Source organism: Balaenoptera ricei, chromosome 4 (genome assembly GCF_028023285.1).
Source record: "Balaenoptera ricei isolate mBalRic1 chromosome 4, mBalRic1.hap2, whole genome shotgun sequence".
Taxonomy (NCBI): Eukaryota; Metazoa; Chordata; class Mammalia; order Artiodactyla; family Balaenopteridae; genus Balaenoptera; species Balaenoptera ricei.
Window position 1 is genome coordinate 130,547,523 of NC_082642.1, and position 25,491 is coordinate 130,573,013.

Sequence of the window (25,491 nt, forward strand, 5' to 3'; positions counted from 1 at the left end):
TATGTTAGGGACTACTTCTCATTACCTTTGTCCTTTTTGCTTCTGGCTCAGAGCCTGGCACCCAATAGACACCCAACTCTGGGTACTATTATTTGTGAATAAGTGATTCAAGATTCACCTCAAAACTCAACTTCTATAGGCTTGCCCCAGCCTTATCTGGCATACATGGTTATCCCTTTCTGTATGCAAGTTATTATTTTGTGCACATTGCTTAGCTAGGGCTTGCCATACAAAATTGTGTGTGTGTGTGTGTGTGTGTGTGTGCAGTTTCTGGTCTCTACCTCTGAATTCTGTGAGTTTCCTAAATCAGGGATCAGATCCTCCTTATTAATTGTGTTTTTGTTTCTTTCATCTCTTTTGCTTTCCTTTCTGGCACTGGGCTTAACAGTTCTTATGTACTTAAAAAAAATAAGTATGTTGAATAAGTTCTCTATTATGATATACCAAAACAACAAAAACAAAATCTACATATCACCATAAGAAGTACAATTGCTGAATCCTTGTTTGTTAGAAATAAAAATTATTAAAAGCAGGTGACTTCTAAAGTTTTTTGTTGTTTATATTTCAAGAAAACTTTAAATTTGCATAAGTTTCAAATCAAGGCATATAAGCAATTCTATAAAAGCTCAAAGTTAATATCATGAATAGCAGAGTATAAATATAGAAAATATTAAAAAATCTTTTTTCAGTATTATAAGGTTTTCACATTAGAAAATACAAAAATATTAATAAGCTAACAAGAGATGGACAAAGTCATCGTCATCTCAAATCTACTAATCAAGATTCCAAATTACCTACAATATTTACGTTATCTGAGTTCAAGACTTTATGTTTATAAATGTTTAACAACACTACTTTTCTCTCCCCAGTGTACAAGTTCTATTTTCTTATTTTCTAATTACGGCCTTTAAAATGCATTTTTCTAAGCCTTGTAATAATATCTTCTTGTGAAATACACACCTCTGTTCCCTGCTTCCCTGCCTACGAATTGTGTGACACTAACATATTTTATTATTGATATGTATTACATAAGATCATGGGCAAAGTTCTGTTTTTAAAAAAGTCAGAGAAAGAAGGTATGCTTTTAACTTCCTATTTCAGATGTGAACGTTTTAACAAAAGTACAATAAAAATGACATGCATATATATGGGAACTACAATCTCAAAAAGCAAATGAAGCCCTTTGGAGGGAAAGAAAGATATAGAGAAAAAATATGGAGGTATGCTTATTTATATATATGCATGCCCATCTATCTATCTATCTGTGTACATAATGCATATATAGAGTATATGTGTATATATATTAGGTAACTGAAAGAAAAAGCAAATGGAATCTTTTTTCGGAAGCAAATGTGATAAAGAAAGTTCTAGTTAGGAAAATTAATCTGGAGACCTCAAAGACAGCAGTTATGTAAGAAAAAAGGAGATGGAGAAAAAATTATAAGCATGTGCATGTGATCTTTATGTAAAACAAGATAGGAAATAAAACCATTATTTAAATAAACTGAGATATTTTAATACCTAAATACTTCTAAATAAAGGAAAACTTGGAATAAAAAACTGCCTCTATTCTGCATTTTTCAGTTTCAGTCAAAAGCAATGGGTGACCTGGAAATTGTGAGGAAGACAGAGCACTTAGAAATATTAAAATAGAAAAAGAGACTATGTTTCTTCTGACTAGCTAATTTTTTTTTTGGATTAAAAAATAAACAGTATCAATGTCTTTCTACTTCAAAATCAATTAACACTTAAACTAACAGAGGAAAACAAACAATTCTTGTGAGATGTTTGGGAAAGAATAAGGAAGCTGGTCACTTAATTTAAAACTCTTAAAGGAAATTTTCTAACTTAAAAGGTTTTGTTACAGAGTGTGCATTGGCTTGAACCTCCTTTATTGTTTGGATCCCTAAATTCCCATCAAAGCTGATGATTAAAGTCCTACCCACTGGCTAGATCCCTACAATTATTCCATTGTGATGGAGCTCAACAGTGGGTGCCCTGCTATGGCCAGACATCAAGTCATTAGAGAAATGCGAGGGATGATGAAGAAGGTTATTTTAATTTCCTTTTCAGCCCTTCTCAGGAGTGCCTCTTTAGTTCACAGAGCTCTGGGTTGCTTGCTTTCAAACTAACAAGCAATATTATAAATGGAGGCTGCATTATCATGATTGCAGACAATCTAAGGCACTTGATGGCCAAGGATTCTACGTCCTCAATATGTGCTGTGTTGTATTTATCAGCTAAAAATATATAGATGGGGCAAACAATAAAAGAGGGGGGGAGCAATGAACAGGTTGGGAAGGCGGCAGGGAAAACAGGAAGATGACACGGTATCAAGACGAAAATGCATAACAGAGAAAGGAGGATAGCCCTGGGCATTTTGCTGGTATATGAGATATTTTTACCCATTTTCTTGCAGTTCCACTGCATAGTGTTCCAGCTCTGTACCAGGAAGGGGCTGGACTGGGGGAGGAGGTAGCGGAACACTGGCCCAGGTTGATCCATTGTTTTTCTGTGCTTTAGAAGAGTTTTTATTTTTCTTCTTTTTTCCACCTTTCCCACCTGAAAATAATAATACATTTATTCAGACATAGTGAATATCACAAGAAACAGAGTATATCAGACAGGAAGATGTATTTATGTTTTCAAAACATCAGAATCAGTATGTTACAGCTGTTAAAAGCTATAAACAATGAAATGATATAATCAGAAAAACATTTTTATAAATCACTCAAAATGATATTGTTTCTTTCACAATGCATTAACTGCAGAGCTGAATAAACCAAAAACATGGCTGCGGTAGCAAAAGCTAATTTATTGATTTATTCACGTTTGCTGCCTCCACATTTTCATTGTTAGATGAAATAATGGGCCATAACAAATTCTTTCAAATGTCAGATTTTAGTGCGTTTATAATGCTCTTTTGCATAATCTGTCTCAGTGGAAAATGCAGTATCTAAGGATACAGGCTAAACTTTTCCATTAGAATTTACTCAATTTAATTAATCCAGGAGAGTAACAGTTTTCTCTTAAAAGTAACATAAAAATCAATCAACTACAATCTGGAGGATACTTGTAAATCTTTCACAATGATATGTTTTATAGAATTTCTGACTAATGAATGGCACAATTATTTTTGCATATAGCGAGAGTAGTTCCCAGATGTCTAAGCATAACATTTCTTAAAATTCCAAATATGGGGAAAATTAATGGAAATATAGTAATCAGTTTCAGTATTCTCATAATACAAATGAATTCATGCACAAAACATGAGCAGAAAGTAGGTTGGCAGCATATAAACCATATCTGGAATTACCAGAGCTTAATGAAATAGAGTTTAAAAAATATAAAAATATTTAAAAAAATATAAAAGTATAGCTTTATCATTTGTTCAATGCAGTACTTTTTACTCCGCCAAAATTAAGTACATCAAGTTTCTTCCTAAATGGACCACAGTTGGATGCAGAAATGTGTACTTCTTGAGCAGAATGACAAAAAATGTTTCAGGGGAACCTAAGTAACTTCTGTCACTCCTACTACAGTCAATAGCTGTATTTCCAAAAAAAAATGGTATTGACCCTTTGAACTACATCTTTCTGGAACTAAAAGTTACGAGCATCAAATATTTGTAGCACAGCTATCTAACAATAGAGATACCACTGAAGTTTGCCTCATCTCCTTTCTTCTACCAATTACTAACCTGCATCAGCCAATTCAGAAAATTATGGAACGTAATAATAACTTTGAGTTTCAGAAAGTGATGAAACTACTGAACTGGACATATACGCTATTGCCAATTATGGAATTATGTCTGCTTTCTAGGTAGTGTGCACATATACACACATATTTAAAAGAGCATCCCTGAAAACTGAGTGCTTTCACCTTTCCTTTCACTTTTTATTTTTGGCAGAAGAAGTATTAAGAGAAAGGAGAGCAGGTATCTTCTGCTTTGAGGATAAGAGCTGGATCTCTGGGTTTGAAAACTAGTTTCTCACCTAGTTGACAAGTTATTCATAGATATCACCTCAATTTCCATACATGTAAAAAAATATAAAGTTACTATTTTGAGGGGTTATTTTGAGTATTACAAGCGATAATGCATATAAAGGGCTCAGAATGTATAGAATGTTCAATAAATGCCAGTCATTATCACACTCTCCCATATCCTCTATCTCAAAGCAAACTCAATTTTACCTGTTTCCAAAGCCATTCCCCACCCAACTCCTACCCCAATGAGGATCCCAGAAATAACCTGTTTCTTAGAATAAAAATAATAAACCTGATTGAATTTAAGTCTGTAATTTTTGTGTTTAAGGTAGGTGAGCCTTAATTCTTTGTTTCCAGATCAAAACGATCATAAACAAGATTGTATCTTTCTCGGTAGTATCAGAACTATGTCTCAATACTTAAAAGAAGAATGGGTTGGGCGTGTGTTCTTCATAGCTTTTCCCTAGTTGTACCTCTTTTATCCCTTGTATATTTATATGTGTACTATGCTTTTTTCACTTTTTATAGCACTTTTAGAAATGTTATATGATCACCACCAGAACTGACACAAATAGGGAAGTTTTTACATCTCCATTTTATAGATGAGAAAATAGAGGTTCTTTCTGAGTTTGTGGTCCATATTCACACAGTAAGAGAACAAGCAATCTAGAATGCAGCAGCTTTACTGGAAATTACAATTTCTGCAGCTCTGAACCCAGCTCTGTTGAAATCCTTGTCCAAGGTCAGGAAAGCCATTATCAACTCTTCCAAACAACTTACTTAAAAATGTGCTGTGGAAGCAGAGGTGATTCATAGGGGGAATTTGTGAGGGTTTTCCATACAATGTCTACTTTCCCCTCTTTGGGGGAAATTTCTGCTCTCTCATTGTGGGTACTTTTGGTAAGACTATCAATCAACGTGCTTTGTCTTCTCTAGAATGAGTTAAGAGGTGGGCTCTTAGCATAATAGGGGCATATGATATGAGCTGAGAAAATTAAATTCTCTATCTGAGATCTATATCTTGATCTAAGTGAACTCATTGTGTTGCTGTTTACTTGCAACCAAAGATCATCAAGCATTTTAAGGTGAGAACTGCCTGCATTATATTTTAGGGGAACATATTTTGATGACTTGCAAATATATCTGACCCGTCCCTCTTCAACTGAAAATGTAAATATTTGGAACTATATTTACTTATGCTGAACAAATGATTTCTATGTAAAGATAATTATGAAAATAGCTCATTTTAAAATTAAACTTATAGTCTATTTTTAAAAAATACTGGCATATAAAAAGATTTTGTTATTACTACTGGCACTGTGTTGTATATGCATGTTTATATATAAAGTTATGATTGCAGGTACTATTTTGAAAAAATCTGAGTTTTATATTTTTTAATGGTTGGCTTTTTTAAGAGAAGTGCTAAGAACTTTTGTATTTAATAAATTATAAGAGTGTTTCAAAAAGGGTGAGAAATTCATTCATATAACTCAGGAATGTCCAATTTTCTTTATTACTGTGATTATTTTAAATTTGTTTCATCACTGTGCACAAATTAAGAAAATCTTATAATATCAATATGATATGATCCAATATCCATAGGGCAGTTTGATCTTAAATCTAAGCTTTAGGAAACATACCTCTGATTATAAGCACAAAACAAACTCTAATATTAAACTCAATTTGACTAAACTAAGAAGAGAATAATCACGTCACTCTTACCTCCTAAAGAATGCTTTCTATCACCGATTTAAGTAATTTTGTATTCAAATGTAGATGAAGTAGTTAATATAATTCATATATATATATATATATAAATGTCACTCAGGAGATTAATGGATTCAAAAAAGCAGTGAGCACTATTGTGAATCATGTTCTGCTTACAATTACTCAAAAGATAACTTTTAAAACTCAGTGGTAATCAGGATATACAGAATATTTAATAAGGAATTCACAGAAGGTCTTAAACAATCCATGGCTTACAATATATAGATTTAAAAAAAAAAAAAAAATATATATATATATATATATAGATTGACACTTTGCATATCTTGAATGAAATAAGCCTAGGATAAAATTAACTTTTTAATTATTCAGTACAATTATGGGATTCCTCATAAATAAATGACAGTACAAATGACATATAAGGTTATTCAAAAAATTCCCCTATATTATTAAGCCAGTTTAAATTCATAACAGATGTTTAAAATTTTCTGCATTCTACAATGTATCTAATTCTACCAATAGGTAAGAAGAGCAAATGGCTCATTTTGGAGGGGAGAGAGAACATTAACATTTTCAGACTGAAAGGGTTCTATCTCTGAGGAAAAGTCATTTCGTAAATGTTAACCTAACGATGTAAAAGAATTAACTCTTTATGGCCTTGATGCCTCGTAGCCTGTGACATATCATAATACACTATAATCTTCTATTAAGAAACTGAGGTTAAAAAAAAAAATTCATAGAAATAAATAGTATATCATTAGTATGAAAAAATAAGCAAATAAGGTCATGGCATCAACTAGAAATGTGCAGATAACGTCGTCAGTCATACACAACATACATGTTATGTTTGAAAGTTAGAATGTCTACTAGGACCTCCTCATTTTAGAGATGAGGATCCTTGGGCCTAGAGAAAATCACTGATATTCATTATGATAGGTATATATTTCTTTCCAGTAAAATGTGTTTTTCCCCACATGTGCTATACAATACCTGCAGTACAGACTGTTAGTTCAGCTGATGTATCTTGAATATATATTAAAATTTACAGCACAAAAGAATTATCAATATGAAAGATTAGGGGGTTTTTTGGCAATTAAATGTAAAGAATAATGTCCTATGTTAGCATTCTTGTTTAGCATGGTATCAGGACCTTACTCTAAATAATATCATTCAATAGAATCCTATTACATAATATTTCGGAAAAATTGTCCAAATATAGAAAGTCACATCACCAGACTCCTAATGTTATGAACAATCTCCAAAATTATTTGCATTTTTGTTGAATTCACCTTTTGGTGTCCACACCATGGGGTTGACTTTCTTATATGATCTTTTTATTGTAAAGTTCTCTTGACTCTTAAGTAGGGTTCAAGGCAGATCAAACTCATCTGCTCCTTAATAATTCGTATTTAGTAAAATGGTACTATTTTTCCCTGAATACATCCTTGTACAATTAGTGCATAAAGGGTGATGGTGAATTTTACCCCCTCCCCCAAATCATGATTTCATTAGGATAAACTGTTATTGTTATTTGAAAGATAAATGTCTGACAGTGAGTTGTGATCCAGGTACTTCTTCATGGTTGTTAGGAACACAGGTCATATGCTGGTGACAAACAAATATTTCTCCTTACTGTGACGAGACCAACCTGAGAGACTGCCACTCCTCTCTGAGCTGTTGTGAGAGCTGGTGGTGCTGAAATCCTGTGACTGGTTGTGTGGCATTCTATTAGACAATCCCTCAGCCAATCGGTAGTCAGGGATGTAAAGTAAGGCTAAGGGTTAAAGGGCAGAGGTCATAGTGGCATCATGTGATTAGTTCACAGCACAAGCCCATGCAGAACATGCAGTTAGCAACTCAGAAGCAGATGTCATAGGACAGTGGAGGCATGTTTTGTCTATCCTGCCTAATGGAAGTCGAGATGGACTATTGATCACTATTGAAAAAAGAGCTAAAAGGATGACACTGATTGGTGTTGGTGTGTGGTGATAGTGACGACGGTGGTGGTGGTGGGGATTGTGGAAGGTACTGAATACATGCCGTTATACTTTTTAGTTTAGGTAGTGAACCTGGTGATGAATCACTAAACTGAACAACAAATACTAATTTCTATCTCATGCAAAAATGACATGAAAATAACTCTTCAGGAAGTAAGGACTTGACATACCATTGTTACCTTTGTTCTGATCAGGTAGAGAATAACCAAATCCCATCAGATCTGTTTTTTGCTGAATTGGGCTTTTCCACTGTGGATCAGGCAGATCGACAGCCAATTCATGTATGCTGTTGGAATGCAATATCTGTGTAGTGGCATATGGAGTAGCCTGTGTTATTTGGCTGGAACTGTTGTAAGTGGTTTTGGTCGTGAAGTCAATGCTGCTATAAATGGCTCCATCTGAGAGCATTGTTGCCGTTTTATCCCCTTGGCCTGGAACTGGTGGCAGCACATCTGTGGTGAACATAGGGAAATGAAACAATTTAATGATGCACAGGAAGCCCAAAACCATCAGGACTGAAGATGAAAAATAAATGTGTCATGCCACACGTTTGCATTTCAGCTGAGATGGGCTTCGTGAGCCAATGAAGGGTAGATGATATACAACCATCACCAAGCTATCAGCCTTGTGACAGGCAGGCCTACGGCTTGTCCTTCATGTCTCACTGGTTAACACACCCCTTCCCCCATTTTCTTCAACCATGAATGAGAAGTTTGGTATATTTCACTATTAAAAAATGCTTTCAGTTGCTCATTCTGTTTTAGACTCTATGAAATTGTTAGCTCTTTACTGAAGCAATGACAAAAGTGAATCTACAAATCATGGATAAAAGCATCTTTTTCCACTTTATCCCAAGAGACATGGAACATAACTGCTAAATAGATGCAAACATGTCCAAAATTACACTCTCCAAACTATGAGGCGCTTTCTTCTGAAGTTTCAACTTGCTGTTTATCTGGGTTGATTTCACAGCTCCAGAAATGGAGTGTAACTAATGGTGGCAATTTTTTTTTCCTTGGGTAACAAAGGAACATTTTCATGAATAAGTCATTTTCACAATACAGCAGGATTTAACTATAGAAAAAGCAATGAGTGATCAGCGAGTTTAGTTTATGCTATCAAATCTTAGAAGTGGAGAATTATAGTTTCAACTTGTAACACAGCAAGTATAAAATTAAACTTTAGGAACAACACTGAATATCAATCAGTCCATTTATCACTTTGGTGTGCTAAATTATCTTTACATGACGCTTTTTATTTCAGAACTGCCACCTCTCTCCTGAGCACTTTCCTTCCCAGAAGAAAGATACTAGTATCTAAAAAAAAAGAAAAAAAACCCCAAAAACACACACACACTAATACTATTTTTAATCATATAGAGTTAAAAGTGAATATAATTATATTATTCTCCTTAATAATGTATGTTCTGAAAGTCACATTTCATAGGACATGAGGTCATCAACCCACTTGATCTCTTCATTATGGGAAATTTTCAACTAGTTATAGTACTGTAATAATAAACCAGGTTGTCTCAGTACCCAAGCCAGTTTATCATCACAAGGAGAAAGCTGAAATAGTCAAAATATCCTGAAACTTTTAGATGAGATGATACCCAACAGTACTTGAAATAAGGATTCTTGTAAAATATTAATTTTGCTTTTACATTTTACAAAAGCTTAAAATGATCTTCTTTAGCAACAGTAACAAGACATTTATAATGTATTTTATGCCCTGTATAATTTAGGTCTCTCTGAGGGTTTTGATGTCTGGAATTCCAACTTGTTTTATAATTAAGTATATATGTACTTTATTAAATGACTATTTTAAATACATATCAGTGAGATTGTTAAACATGTTCACATTTGTAATATTTCACCAAGTTGTATAAGCAAGTAAATTGTTCTTGGATTCAGAATTTTGTAACTACTTTCTTGCCCTTCTTGTTTTTAGCTATAAACTAATTAGAAAATTTGATGACAAAGAAACATATTTCATTCTAAAGCATTAGGTCAGTATCATTTTATTATCAAAAACTTTTGATATTTAATAATATATCAAGATTGTGAAGGTAGATCCTTCACTCTAGGGAAGTTTTTAGGGTTTTGTTTCTACTTCCTCCACCATGTCTTTCACTGATGAATATTAACTGGATAGATGTCTCTCCAGCATCGATCCCAGCTTCCCAACACCGTAAATATGATGTTCTCCAAAGCTTTAGATTTATATTGTGAGCCACTGAAAGTTTTTGAAACGGTTGTGTTTAAATGTTTAAAAATGGAAAAAAAATAGTCCGAGAATCTAATCCTTCATAATGTTATTCTGCACCGAACAAAGCTACGGTTCTAGAAATAGAATCTCTCTCTGCTTATGAATTATAGAAACATTTCCCTCCAGGTGGATTTACTCATGATTTCATTCTGCAGTCTTTCAGCACCTTGGTTACACATGCATTTATTTCTTTTTGCCTGGAATAATTACTTGTATGAATGACTGTCCCCTTCACTGTATCTTAAGTTACTTGAGGACAGGAGTACCTGGGATTTATGTCTCTAATTCCATAATTCCTCACCTAGCATTTTGCAAAGAGTAAGCACTTACTGAAGAGTTAAATGAATTTTTACAGTTTGTATTGTCAAAATGCAGACATGTGATAATTAGTAACTTTATTATTCAAAATACTAATTTCATTACATTTAAACATGTATTGGTATAACATTCTTTTTTTATTGTTATTAAAGTTGACATATTTGGTGTCAGAAGCCAGATTTTTAATGTTTATTTATTTATTTGGCTGTGCCAGGTCTTAGTTGTGGCACGCGGGACCTTCGTTGCAGCACGTGGGATCTTTTTCTTTAGTTGTGGCATGAGAACTCTTAGTTGTGGCATGTGGGATCTAGTTCCCTGACCAGGGATCAAACCCGGGCCCCCTGCATTGGGAGCACAGAGTCTTAGCCACTGGACCACCAGGGAAGTCCCAGTATAACATTCTCAAAGGAAAAAATGTCAGTATCCGTGATTATTCTTCTAAGTGAACGTGGTAATACAATCATACATGTGAATCCCCTTAACTGCAGAACAGCGTAAGTAAAAGAACCTAGGCTTTAAAATCTGTTAGATCTGGATTCTACACATACATCTCAAATTTTTCATCTTGATAAACCTTAGTTTCTTGACCTCTAAGATGGAAATATAATTATCTATGTCTTACATTTATTGTGCAAAGGAAATAAAATTTGCAAAAAATCCTATCTTTGGTACATAGTAAACGCTTAAAATGCTTATCACACTGAAAAGAGATACAGTAAACCCTGCAAAAACTTTGTCTTGGCCTTGATAGCTACCTGTGAAATATTTTCATGACATGAAAATGAAGTGGAAATGGAAGAAAACCTTGAAAATCTTCAAATGTGCCCTTTGGCTAAATTAGACTGAGACATTTTAGATGTTGATGTAGTCTGCTAGAAACTGAAAAAAACAAAAACAAAACCAAAACACTTTCTCCATCGTCGTGCATTTAATTCTTGATATGTGGATAGAATGGCGTGTTATTCCAATGCAAGTACAAGAAAGACAGGCAGCTATTCCTTGATTGATAAAAGCTTTGGGACCAGAATTTCAAAGTCAGTGGGTAGGGCAGGGCAGTGTTTTGCTTTCTTGGTGAGGAGATGCTTGGGCATAGAACTACCCCATGTAAAGTAGTAGCCTATAATTGCAGGGCTCAGAGTTTGGACACCTAGGGGAGGCAGCCACTATCAGAGGGTCTGGTCAACTGAGAATCTAAACGGGGAGTACTGGATTACAGAGGGTAAGCAAGACTCTGAGGAATCATACAATTTACTTTCTATTCTACCATTTACTCCCCAATCATGCCTGTTGGCCACTGATTGTATGTCAAGCTTTGTGCTAAACCTGTATATTTAGTCATCCATTTAATTCTCATTACACACCTATAAAGTAGGGCTGGTTATTTTCTACATTTTATTTGGAGAATGGGAGGGAGATCCCTCTTTTTCAGTTGGTATTGACACAATGCAGAGTTGTGCAATAATTAGTAATTTTATTATTTGAAACAATATTTTAATTATATTCAAACTTGCATTGATATTACATTTGTAAAGAGAAAATGCCAATATCCATCCATGACTATTCTTCTAAGTCAATATGTTTATATACTCATACATGTGAAATCCATCACTGAGGCTTATAATGGACTCAGAATAGTTTAGCTCAGTCCTGGGTCTCCTACATTAATTCTAACCTAGAAGTGTAGAAATCCTCCAGTGGATTCACATGAACTTTCTTAGATTACAGCACTATTCTCCTAAATAATCACCCAAATTTTCCACACTATCTCGATTCTCCACCCAGCAGCAGGATGGATGATTTAAAACAGTACTCGCATTCTAGCATTCTCCTCTAAAAGTCCATCAATGGCTTCTGAACATCCCCTTTGGCCAAAGTTTAAAGTCTTTGTGTGGCTCAGAAGGCCCTCTGTTACCTGTCCTTCTATATTTCTTACCACTTTTTCTGCCTTGCAATCTATAGTCAAGTCATTAGGAAATTCATTCGCTTCTTAAATAGGTCAATGTTTCTCTTACTTTATGGGCCTTAAAACACAGTAGGTTTCTTCTCTACACACTTTCTACACACTTTTGACTCCCCACCTTTCCTTCATATATCAGCTTAAATAATACTCCATTCATAGAACTTCCCTACTCCAAGGGGGCAGCTCTTTCATCTGGGGTACTGGCAAGGCAGCTCTGATCCATGTACTGTCTGTACAATCCCCTGCCAATGAAAAACTCAAGTATCGGCTGAACTGAACAATGGAGCCTGAGACTTCTCTAGTCCCATCTTTCTCTAAACCCATTGCTCTCCTAGTGACTGGATGAAAAGATGGAGAGGGGAAGGTGGTCATTATTTATAGTAGGTCCAATTCTGTCTCCTTGTAAAGACCTATGGGGAGGACCCTGGTACCAAATTTTGAAGACCTTAGCATGTCAGCCACTTAGCGTTTTTTGTCTTTTATTTAGGGTACCAATTATCAGTTGTAGAACTACAGAAAAGCTCCCTGTCAACATGTTGTTATACTTATTTAAGTGTCTATTCCTTATATGATATTATATTTTTACTGTCTGCCATAGTGCCAGATACACAGGACATGCTCAATAAATATATATTGAATGAGAATCAGAGAAGTGAAATGACTAGTTCGAAATCATAAGCCCTGTTTGGCAGCATGGTTCCTGATTTTAGTAATCTTGTACTAATAGTCCCAAAACCAAATGTATTATGAATACTTATCTTCTTGGTTAGTGATGACGTCCTTAAAAGCTTAGTTTTACTCAAGATAATAGATACAACAGTTTTATAATAAAATATTTAGTAAATGTACAGCATTATATGTACATGTGCGTCACTAAATTTAATTATGGAAGAAAATACTTTTTAGTATGTCTTTTTCAAAACATCTAGGAAAGCCAAGAAAACAAATAAGTGAAAAAATTTTGAAAAACATAACTCACCTCCACGCCCAAAATTCGCAATCTCATTTGGGCCACTACTGCTGTTGTTTACTGGCAAGCTCGTGGCTGGCCATGAATCAGCAAGCCACGGATAACTGGGATCACCAGCATTTAGAAGACCTGGGCGGCTAAAACGGTAATTAAAAGGAAATCAATCCATGGAACTCAATGAGAGATTTGGACATCTGTCTCATGAACTAAAATGGATTAAAGAATTTAAGATTTTAATTCACTTTCAAATTAAAATCTGTAGGCTCTCAAGAATTAAGGAACTTTAGCAGTTCACTAAGGCTATATATAGATCAACCCTGTCAGTGGAAGCCGAAGAGTGCTGCCTGGGATTCTGCTAATATCCAAATGAATTCAGTCATCTTCCCTGAAACTGGTGGGAAACTGGTAACACAGCAGCATCCCGAAACAAGGTCTGATGATAAACTGGCACCTCAAGGGAACAATTGCTCAGAATGATTGCTCAGTATCAGCCATTTCCAGGACTTTGGACTATTGCTTCCTTAATTCCTGCAGCTCCCATATTTATCTGTCCCCTATAGGCTATAACCCCTGATATGGGCCCTCATGCTTGATTAGAGGCAAGGAACTTAAGGGAAATTAATGAACAGTATTTATACTGTTCCATCCATAGCACATTTTCAGGTTTTCTAAATTTAAAATATTAGGAGAATATTAAAGGTTTTTTTAAAGTAATAAAAGATCCACTGTGGTCTGATCCAGCATGTGTATATAATCTACGAAGAAAACTTCCTTCATATCCTATTTAATAAAGAATGCCCATCTTTAATATAAAAGATGGGATTCTGATCACTTTCCAGATTATTAGCATATTTACAAAGATACAGCAACATCTATAGTCATTGTACTTTTTTTTCTGATAGACCCTTTGTGATACAATCCCTAAGAGAAACATGTGTTTCTATGGAAACTGCAATAAGAAGATCCAACTGCTTTCTTGCTACATCCACTAGCTCTCATTAGACCTAATCTCTTTTTGCTAAAATATTGATTAAATGGGAGATTGGAAGTTATTACCAGAGCCTAATTACAATCTCCATATCGGCAAAGGGAAAATAGATGAGGATATATGGGTTTCTTATCAACTTTTATCAATTTCAATTGAGTATCCAAAGTTGTGGAATCCAGTCTGATCAATCTACAGCCTATTCATCATCCATGAATCATTAACTTTGTGATTGATTATGTGTAATTGTTCACTCACGGCAATTTAGTGAGAACCAATAAGGAGTCTTAAACAACAGCAACTTCATTTGCTAATGTCTAATTAATGCAATAAACATCCTGCTAACAAATGAACACATTCCTTGTGATATTTACTACTAATTTCTTCAGGGGCCTCTGGGAGATATGAAACATCTGGACTTGATTCTTCTAAAGTGCACAACAGATAGGTCATTAAACCTTGTGGTAAGCTGTTTAATTCCTCCTAGAATTCTCAGACTTATAAGTGATTGTTTATTACAATAATAGCCTCTTACTATAGAGTTTCCTCAGTCCTGATTAAGAATAATAATTTTAAAAATCTCCTCAGTATACCTTCCATTGCTCATTAGTCCTCCATCTCCTCTTTGAAATGTAACTGTAAAAAAAAAACATACATAAGTAGTCAATATTAATTATGATTAATAACAACTACATATTGGCCCTTAGTTTAGAGCTGAAACCTCTGGGAATTTTAACGAAATATAATTAACATAATTGTACAGAGAATAAGAAGCAGTGGTTTGGCCTAAAGCAAAGCTATCATTTGCTCCATCTTTAATAAGACATTAAAAAATTCCTCAAGCCAAACATATGGTTAAGTCAAAGGGGCAATTTTTATTTGGGTGTCAATTGGTATATACATGGTATTGGAAGATCGACATGCAATAACGGGGAATTATCAAATCATGACTTTTAATGTTAACATATAGGTGTCCTAATCAGAGGGCATAATGCAAAATGCACATAGTAAAAACTGAAACAGGATAGTCCAAACAGATAATATCCTTCCAATGAAACAAGTGAAAGTACTGATTGACAACACATTCCTCCCCATCACAGGTCCTTTTAGGGACACTGAGAAGCACTATGAGTTGAAATACTATAATTACAAAGACATGAACTGTAATGAATAGAGAATACATAATGTATTGGGTGCTTTGTTTCATTAGCCAACTCTTACAAAAATGAAACTTTCAAATAATTGATACTGAATATATTCCAATTGTATGTAATGATTACAAAACTTAAGTCCTTTTTAAAGCTGTGGAACTTATTAGCAATATCAACAAGCATCCAGGAGGGCCACAGCTGAAGAATCCACTCCCTCTGGTCACTAGATTCCATTCTACAAAGCTAACAACATGAAAGTGGGTTTCAAGGATTGGCCAAAGAAGGTAAATCTCAGTTTGGGTCCATCATCCCGTATCCAAAACCTTTGCAGCTAAATTTATTTAGAATTCAAAATGCTTCAGATCTGAGATAGGTAATATGATGCATACTGCAGAGAGGGTCCAAGGCAGCAAATGTATTTAAAATTATTGTTTTTGCAATGAGATGTGAATATTCATGATTAGTGGAAAAAAGTCTATAAATAACTTCATAGTATTTTGGACCAAATTTTGCCACTAAATTACTTAACTAGAAAATCATTGGGAAAAAAAAAATTGGTGTTTAGAAGTTTATGGATTGCAAAATTGCAATTCTGACCAAAATTAGTATGGATCAGCTAAACCAATCCCTGGGGATGAAGGCAAAAGTACTATTTCACAGATGTGAATCCAACATATCCTATCTTTGGAAGATACTGATTAGATTTACTGTGATTACTTGGCGAGCAAAAGTAAAAATAAAGTTCTATGAATTGATTCATATTTTTAATAAACTAAGGTCATATTGCTACTTAAAGTGCACACATAGTAAATACTTTCTCATTTGGATAATCTCTCCATCATTCACCTGTTTCTCAAGTTTGAGCTAATAAATATGATCACTCTTTAGATCTTATAACTTTCTAAATGTAGTTCCCCAATCCCTTCCCTAAGGTCATCTAAGGATATATCTCTCATGGCATCATAATTAGGCAATAAGATGGCTAAGGTTCTTTCAGGAATTCATGAAGCGGTGCTTTCAGAAACATCTTGGCACCAAAAAGTACACTGCCTTATCAAGTTTTTAGGTAACCTGTCAAGTGAATTATAAAACAATCTTGACATAACCTTTGTACCTGCCCAGGACTGGCTATGGACAGCTCCTTGGAGAAAATAAAAGAACACTGATCACTAATCTGCTTCCTGACGGACTCAAGTGTTGGGAATCAACAATCAGCAGTGTATCCACACCACACTGGGTCCCTTTAATAACTGCTTTTAGCAACAACAATAAAAAATTGATCTGAAAAAATTATTGAAAAAAATGAGCACTGGTGGTATTAAATAAAGGCCTGATTAGGAGGAAAAAACACAAAATGTGAAAACAGTACAGCTAATTAGCTTTCTATTTGATGTGATTTCCTAGTTATGTGGATTTTTAATGGACTATCAAGTGATTGTTTTACTCTGGTAAAAGAGAGCTAAGCTAATGCTGTGAATAACATTGTGAATATGCAAATCAGCAGGTACTGATGGGCTACACCTCCAAATGTGCTGCTTAGGAGACACATGGGGAGAAGCTGAGCACTTCTCTCTAACTTAGATGCTCTTTTTCCTCACCCAAATTTTCTGTTACTGTCAGAGCAATAAATGATATTAGAGAAAAAGAGGGCAACTGAAGCAGAAGCACGGAAATTAAGTTGTATTTAACTTCATGTACTTACCAATGGTTAATTTTTCATAAACTGTAAATTTTAAAGTATTATGATGCAGCACTGAAAATCTTATCCAAAAGATATCATTCAAATGGCTAATAAGCACATGACAAGATGCTCAACATCAGTAATCATTAGGGAAATGCAAATCAAAACTATTGGGTTAGCCAAAATTTCATTCAGATCTTACGGAAAAACCCGAATGAAATTTTTGGCCAACCCAATACAATGCGCTGTTACTTCACACCTATTAGGTTGGCTGCTATGCAAGAAACATAAAATAAGCATTAACAACAATGTGGAGGAACTGAAACCCTTGTGCACTGTTGGTGGAAGGTAAAATGGTGCAGCCATAGTTGAAAACAGTATGTTGGTTCCTCAAAAAATTAAAAATAGAATTACCATAAGATTCATCAATTCCATTTCCAAAGGAATTGAAAGCAGGGTCTCAAAGAGCTATTTGTACATCCATGTTCATTGTAACATTATTCATAGTAGCTAAAATGTGGAAGCAAACCAAGCATCCAGTGATGGATGAATGGATAAGCAAAGTGTACATATAGACACAATGGAACATTATTCAGCCTTGAAAAGGAAGGATTTTCTGAAATATGCTAAAACTTTGGTGTACCTTGAGGACATTATGCTAAGTGAAATAAGCCAGTCACAAAAAGATAAATACTGTATGAGTCCACTTATATGAGGTACTTAGAGTAGTCAAAATCGTAGAGACAGAAAGTAGAATGGTGGTTGTGAGGGGCTGGGGGGAGGGGGTAATAGGGAGTTATTGTTTACTGGATATAGATTTTCAGTTTTAGAAGATGAAAAGATTTATGGATATGGATGGTGGTGATGGTTGCACATCATGAATGTATTTAATGCCACTGAATTGTACACTTAAAAATGGTCAAGATAGTAAGTTTTATGTAATGTTTATTTTACCACAATAAAAAATTGAAAAAAAAATTTATCAAGTTAATTTACAGCTGTGTTAGAGTATGAACTCTATGGTATGGTCCATATTTACCAAATGAGAATTAAATGTTGTGAATAAAAGAATTTTAAATTTCAAAACTTTCAAGACATATCGATTTCCTACTTGTATTCCAAATCATTAAACTGTTTTCAAATGGTTCTAGACTGCTGAAAGACTGTCAAAATATTTCATAAAGACATTTATCTTTGTACCTCTGCATACCAACTACACAAAGGCAAAAATACACAGTCATTATGTAAATACATAATTGACTTAAAATGGCCCATGGATACAATTTGATATACATGAGAATCTTCAATTTTGTATGTTTCTATCAGGAGAGAAAAACAACAACAAAAAACAATACCTTTACTTAATAAGGTTGATTAGTTGTCTTTTTAAAGCAAGGTTAAGAGAGAGAACACTTTTTCGAGTATCCTTTTCTGCCCATGCTCCAAAACTTTTAGATTTGTTCCATTTTGAAAAGTAGACCAAAAATAACTGAGTTCTATTAGACCACGAGATTAAAAGCAGACTAGAAATAAGGATGAACAATTAGAACTCCTAAAATGGAAGTCATATTTGGTGTTTTGATCAGCATTTTTTGTGTGTGCAGAGAGAGAAAAACATAAAAATAAATGCCACAGCAAAGTGAAAGCTGTTTTGAGGTAGCTCTCATCTCAGAGATGTTGAACTACCTTAAAGCTGAAAGCAAGAGGTTGGGGAGGGTAGGTGGTTGGACAATCTTGCTCTAGTCACAATTTTGATAATCACAGTGTGGTAACTTTGTGCTTATCAGAATTAAATTTGAAATAAGTGTGAATCTTTACCAGGAGTTTCTGCTAGCATCTAAAATTAAGAATTTTCAAGGGAGCAACATAGAGAAGTTTTTATTGCTAAAACTGACTGACTAGTGCTAAGGTTTCCAAAAAGCTCTATAGGCACCACAATCTTAAATGTTTTAGAATTGCATTAACTATTCTGAATTTATTGCAATATTTATAAAAGATATAAGGTAAAGAGATTTTGCAAGTTCATATCATACACAAAGTACCTCTACTATTATCTGACAGGATTAATCCTAATCTCACGCTTTCTAGAATTGAGGGGGAAGGGAAACAGAGCTACGTGGTAAATTGACATTTTGAGGTAAGGAAGCTTTCAGAGTGCCTATCTCTAGTAGGCCAGGCCACATTTTCCTACTCCAAATGGAAACGTTAATGTTGCCAGCCAAGCCTCACTCCCTTCCCTGATAAGCTATTTCTCAACTATGAGTGTAGATTAATCCTCTTTTAATAAGCATTAACTCAAGCCCAGATAATCAGAGTATAAAAATTCCATCAAATCTTTTAGCTGTCTTAGGGTCATTTTGTCAAATAATTTCACCAACGGTTTAAAACCTATGCATGAAGTGTTTGGTATTTCATAATTTGCTCACTCATTAAATTATTTATATTTACTGAGTTTAATAAAATCTGTTCTCCTCAAAGGTAATATTCATAAAATAGAACTCACCCCTTTAAAAGTGAAAATATGTTTATTTTCATTAAAAAGTTGGTGACTTAAAAACTGTGAATAGAAATATGAACAACATAAGTTTGAAAAGAATCGTGTAGCCTTCATGAAGATTCTAATACAATATATAGACTCTTCATGAAGGTTGCATGGCTTTTATTCAAACTTATGTCGTTCACTTTTCTATTCACAAATACCGTTAATACATATAATCAAACATTTACTCTAGGTTCAAAATCACCTAGTATTTTCTGCCTAAATATGTTTACAATTCTATTTCACCCGGTAATTCAGGCAGTGAATTCTTTTGGCAGTCAGGAACCTCACATGCAGTGACAAGCAGACTGTTAGTGTTCAATGAAGATTAAGATAAATAACACTGCATGTTACTCTAGAAAAATATAAAATGATTTCATGTAGAATATGAGATATGAGGGTACCTTTCTCATTCCAGCTGCCCTTCTTTGAGCCACGAGCAAACCTGTCGTGCGTGCTTGTGTCTGAAGAATTTAAATAAAGAATAAATAGGAAAAAATTGAATAGGAAGTTAGTGTGTAATTTTGCCCTGGGGAAATCTCCAAGTTCTTCTGTGTAAAGAAGCAAAACACGTTCAGGCCAAATTCTCCTCTCAGATCATTTAAGTGTATAAGTTTACATTTGATTCTTGATAGTTGCTTTTACAATCTAAGGTGCTAATCCACTAGTGTTCTATGATCAATACGTTAAATCCTCTGAAACATAAGAAAAATATCAACACTGAGTAGCATGTCATTTTTTTTACCTTCCTTTTAAGCATTCAAATATAATTTTCCACATGGAGATGGAGAATCAAAGATTAGCCACAATAAAATCAGCGGGTGAGTTTTTGCCTGTACAGAGTGAGTGGAAAGTATCCTGCTGAGAGTTAGATTCTCCACTCTGCAAGTTACTTCTTCTCCCCACTAGTTAAAATCTTCCCTCTGGTGGTTAAAATCTACCTGTGATGGTTAGGAAGACTTGGAATGAAGTAGGAAAAAGCAAGTGCAGAAATCAAATTTTACCTGCTTTTCAATTCTACTTAGGATCAGTCTAGCGTTATTAAAATGCATGTTTCTTAATTTACATCAATTGCAGCAGAGTTTAAGTATAATCCAAGATCATATTTGGGGTTTGAAATAAATGAAGACATTTTTTGTTATAAATTAATTTAAATACCAATCCCAAAGTAGACTTTCATTTATTTGAAAAAAAATGTTATTGCTATCATAAATCAATAAGAAAATTTTGAAACTATATAGATATTACCATGTAGTAGAAAGTGGAAACATTAGACTTTTCATTTTGTGAGTAAAATTACATTGCTTTAATGTTACTGGGTTTAGTTTTCATACTTGTTAAATTATAAGATTTCCAGAGAAATTTTTATGAAAACCAAAAATAAACAGAACTAGTACACATAGACAATTTTCTCTATAATTTTTATAGAACACTTCGGAGAAAAATATCCCTGTACGAAATCCCTGTGCTCTTAAAATGGATCGTTAGGTCATGCATGAAATATCAGAAATTTAAACATAGGATAAATACATACTACACTAATCATTCCTATTTAAAATCCTCATATTCTCAAGAATATAAACATTCCAGGAGGTGGAGGATAGGATATTTATGGAGGAAAATGTGTAGAGAATATCGCCAGGTCAGATATGCAATGCTAAGTACCTGTGGTTTGGATTTTCATTTGCTTCTCACCTAGAAGAGAACAGCAGTTGCTGGAAGGCAAATTACCAGCTGAAGGTGAATCCATTCTGAGAGTCAGCCATCTATCAATTAAGTATAAAGGTTCAGAAAGGCTGCTCTGTGGCTTGGCCTTATTCCAAAATATCTGAAGTGCATAGCACCTTCCGAGTTAGCAGTTCTTCTACAAGCAGATGGGTATCAATCACAATGAGAACTGATAATAGGAAATGTACTATTCTTGTCAAGCTCAAAGACCAACAGATATTTTCAAATTAAATGCATAGGTTTTGCAAAGAACTGCTGTTTAAAAAAAAAGAAGAAAAAAGGCTATCTGACATAATTTTACTAAAAACATAAACTACTAATTACGAGACCTATGCTATTTTGAAGGAGTGAGTGAATAAAGATGTATGGAGGGTAAAAATGCAACACTCCAAACGTGGCATCTTAGAACTTTGTACTGAAGTGGCTAGCATAGTCAATCTTTTATTATTTTCACTAAAGCCAAGCAATGAGATAAACATAAAAATAGTCCTTGAATTAAATCATTCTTCCTTATTTCTCATGTGATTTATATGAGCGTGTCACAGAGACGAAATGGAACGTGGTGATTGACTAAACAGACAGGTTGACGGACAATACCTTCAGGGAACGAAAGCAGAGGACTGGACTGCAAAACAAGAAGTTACGTTAAAGTATCATTAATGTTCATGACTCTGACACTCAGCAGTTATTGCCCAGCATCCCTTTCCAGGAAGAATCCCTCACTGGTAGGGTGATAAAGCACTCAGATGGCAAAGCGTAAGGAAGCAGGCATCAGCAACCAATGAGAAATGAGAATGGCAGAGCAATAGCAAGTCACAAAGCATGAAAGCCCCTTTTCAATGGATACATTATACTACCTTCTTTAGTCCTGGGAATTTGTTCTAACCAGTAACTAATAAACTTTATTTTCACAAAATATAGACATGAGCCACAGTGTGATCGTCAAATGATCGTATTTAAATGCTATCGAATAACAAGAAAGACAACCAAGTGGGTGCTATTCCTTTCATTTTGACCTATTCTCAGAAGCTCAGACACCTACAGGCTACAGCAGCGGATAAACTTAATAAGAATTGAAGCCTCTGTCAAAGTCACTTAAGACATTTATGCTTCTTACTAAAGTAAAAATTAGAAATAGAAGATGAATAAAATATCTCAAAAATTTAAAAATATTTGTAGGATGATGGTAAATTAAAATTGTTCCCTTGTAAATTCTACAAAGTGTGAAATATTGTGAGACAATTTCTTTTGATGATCACTGTTAGAGAAAGTCCTTAAAATGCATTGCAATTTAAGCTGTAATTGAATATAGCTTCAGTATTGAGTTCATTTTTCAATCACTGACTTGATAATTTTCTCTCTCTCTTCCTTGGAAGTATTTTGAAGGCCATAATTTTGGACATCCTTAAAATTCCTGTTCTTGATTCTAAGAAGAAAACATTTTTGCGAACAAGTAGAACACCAACGGTCTTCTTTTTCTTCTTCTGCTTCTTTTGCTTCTCCTTTTTCTTCCTTCTAAAATGCCTATTGGTCACTTTGAAATAGACATCCTATTTAAGTGACTAGTAAATCACTTAATTCATGCCTCATCAGTCTCAACAATCCTGGTGAGATTTTTTTTTTTGCTTCGTTTCTATTTTCCATCTGAGACACAGTTTGTATTGTAATCTGTATTATGAAATACAAAAACTACATTTCAAATCTTTTCTCTTTTTTTCTGAGCATTTTAGGAATGCTCTTGCTTAAATCCACTTTTCAAACAACGGAGTCATAGCATGCAAAGTCTGTGTGTGCGCGCGCGCGTGTGTGTGTGTGTGGGTGGGTGTGTGTGTGTTGAACTAGTTGAGAAAAATGTCTAAGCACTTTATCAGTGTGCATTCTTCTTATGCTTCCTTGGAGATACAAGCAAAAAGATTGCCTTATGGTCATAATGTGATATGGTGAAGAGCAGTGCATTAAAGCATGTTGTTTGTTTAAATCAAGCCAAAAACATCCATTCATTCACTCAGTTATTCCATTCCGTTCCTTCCCTTGAATTTTGTCATATTCCTAAAGATAAGACATTTTTTTAGCTGGAAATAGCCTCTTACCGGCATAATTACTGAGTCCCTTTCTCTTCTTTCTTCGCCAATACAACCAGATGCTAAAACCCATCAGAATTACCCAGCAGGCACCACCAATACCAGCTATAAAAGCTGGTTGCTTCACAACATCAGTGATTTGCTCAGTTATGCTGTTATTGTTTTCAGTAATGACAACTTCATTCCTTCCCCCTATGGAAGAAACAATAGTGTTACTGTTAGTAAATATTAAGACAAAAAACCCCACAAAAATACATATATGGTATGCCAAAGGCACAGAAGATTAGAACGTTCTTTGAAGCAGGTAATATTTGTTGTGTCCTGAGCCTGTCACAATTTATTGGTAAGCATATTTTGTAAGTTTCAGAAAAAGAATCAAATCATAAGTTTGAAATGTGATTAAGAACATTGCTCCCTTGTGTTTTGTTTTGCTGTGGACAGATTCAGAACCACTTCTTGATTTATTGCCTCATAAATAAGTACTAAAACAAGTGCTGTGAGCTGAAATAGTAGTAACCTTTCTTCATTTAGGTAAAGCATTTTGTAATATAATTCTCACTTTTTTAAAAAAGGCAACTACAACATTTAACGCCAGGTATTTGAAAATTACCTTCCCCCTATAGCACTGCCTAGATACAAATATTCAAAATATTGCTCTTAATATTCTACCAAAGGTCTTATTTTGATCAAACATACTTTAATTTTCTGGAAGGTATTAAAATTACTATATTAAACAATGACAATTATGTAAACATCTTTTCATAGAGATTAGTATCTACAGTTAAAATGTCACGAAAAGATAAAATTCCTAAATGCCCTTAAAGTATTTGAAACTAATTTGAAAATCCACTTGAAAGTTGGATACAAAACAACTTGAATATTAATTCTAAGGTCTATGTAACAAAAACATACATTTAAATCTGGACTAAGATTATTCTAGAAGTAGTCATGTTTCTGACAATTTAGCCCTCTCGGAGGTAATAAAGAAAATCTCAATCCACATTTTTAAACAGGTTTAAAACTCATGGAATCATAATATCACTGAAGAGCAAAGATTTATGTGTTTATTTAACAGATGAATGAATTCAGACACTGGATATTAAGTGATTTCTTATGTTAATATCATATCTCATTAGTAACTAATCCAATACTTAAAAAATAGATTGTAAGCAAAATATAAATGGCAAATTTCAGCATATCACATCACAGGAATGTGTAATTCTCATTGTTTCGGTTATCATGGCACTGTAATATATTAGAAAGTTCAAGGTCTTTGAAGTTCCACATTTGAGTATCATCTCTGCCACTTACTAGCTAAGTAAGCAGTGAGCTTATGTAGGGCAGTTAATCTTCTGGAATCCCTGTTTCTGTTAGTTGGCAACAGTACTGTCTATTTCATTTAATTGGGAGGATTAATTGAGACGATGTATGTAAAGAGGTTAATAGGAACACAGTAATTATAGCCCATGTAAGGCTAAGAGTTACTTTAAGGGCCACTCAGGTAGGAATACAAGTTGTAAATTATCTAGATGTGAGAGTCCTGCAAACAATAGGTGACTTGTTTACCAAGGTTTCACCTTTCTTCCAGGGCAGAAAATTAGCCTATATTCCCCAGCCTCCCTTGTAGTTGAGTACGACAAAGTGACTGAATATTAGCCAACTGTACACAGGCAGATGCACACTACCTCCGGATCTGACCCATAAACCACTGTGACAACACGTCACACTCTCTTTCCTAGCATGTTGGATAGAAACGAGGGATCTGCGGCAGGATGCTGACCATCTAAGACAGTGGTCCCCAACCTTCTGGGCACCAGGGACCGGTTTCGTGGAAGACAATTTTTCCACGGGCGGGCGTGGAGGAGGGGAGAAGGTTCAGGAGGTAATGCGAGTGACGGGCAGATGAAGCTTGCCCGCCCACCTCTCACTTCCTGCTCTGCGGCCCGTTGCTTACCAGTCCGCGGCCCAGGGGATGGGGACCCCTGCTCTAAGAGACGTAGAGCCACTGATGGAAGGAAGGAGCCAAGTTCCGTGAAAAATTTTATGGGGTAGAAACCCCATCCCCCATTCTGCTGACTCATATTAGACTGGGCTATGAGTA

General features: G+C 34.6%; 1 protein-coding gene across 8 annotated transcripts in view; it reads right to left on the bottom strand.

The window, feature by feature from the left end:
• ROBO2 (roundabout guidance receptor 2) overlaps positions 1-25,491 on the bottom strand; it is a 572,703-nt gene that overhangs the window by 36,561 nt on the left and 510,651 nt on the right. For 6 of the 8 annotated variants that reach the window (XM_059921371.1, XM_059921369.1, XM_059921373.1 and 3 more), the window contains exons 18-22: positions 23,400-23,582; positions 14,804-14,846; positions 13,235-13,362; positions 7,880-8,161; positions 2,406-2,562 (exon numbers count right to left, since the gene is read on the bottom strand). In XM_059921371.1, the coding sequence (XP_059777354.1) occupies positions 2,406-2,562; positions 7,880-8,161; positions 13,235-13,362; positions 14,804-14,846; positions 23,400-23,582 (793 nt within the window). The remainder of the gene's footprint in view (positions 1-2,405; positions 2,563-7,879; positions 8,162-13,234; positions 13,363-14,803; positions 14,847-23,399; positions 23,583-25,491) is intronic. The other 2 variants (XM_059921372.1, XM_059921368.1) reach the window with 1 other exon arrangement.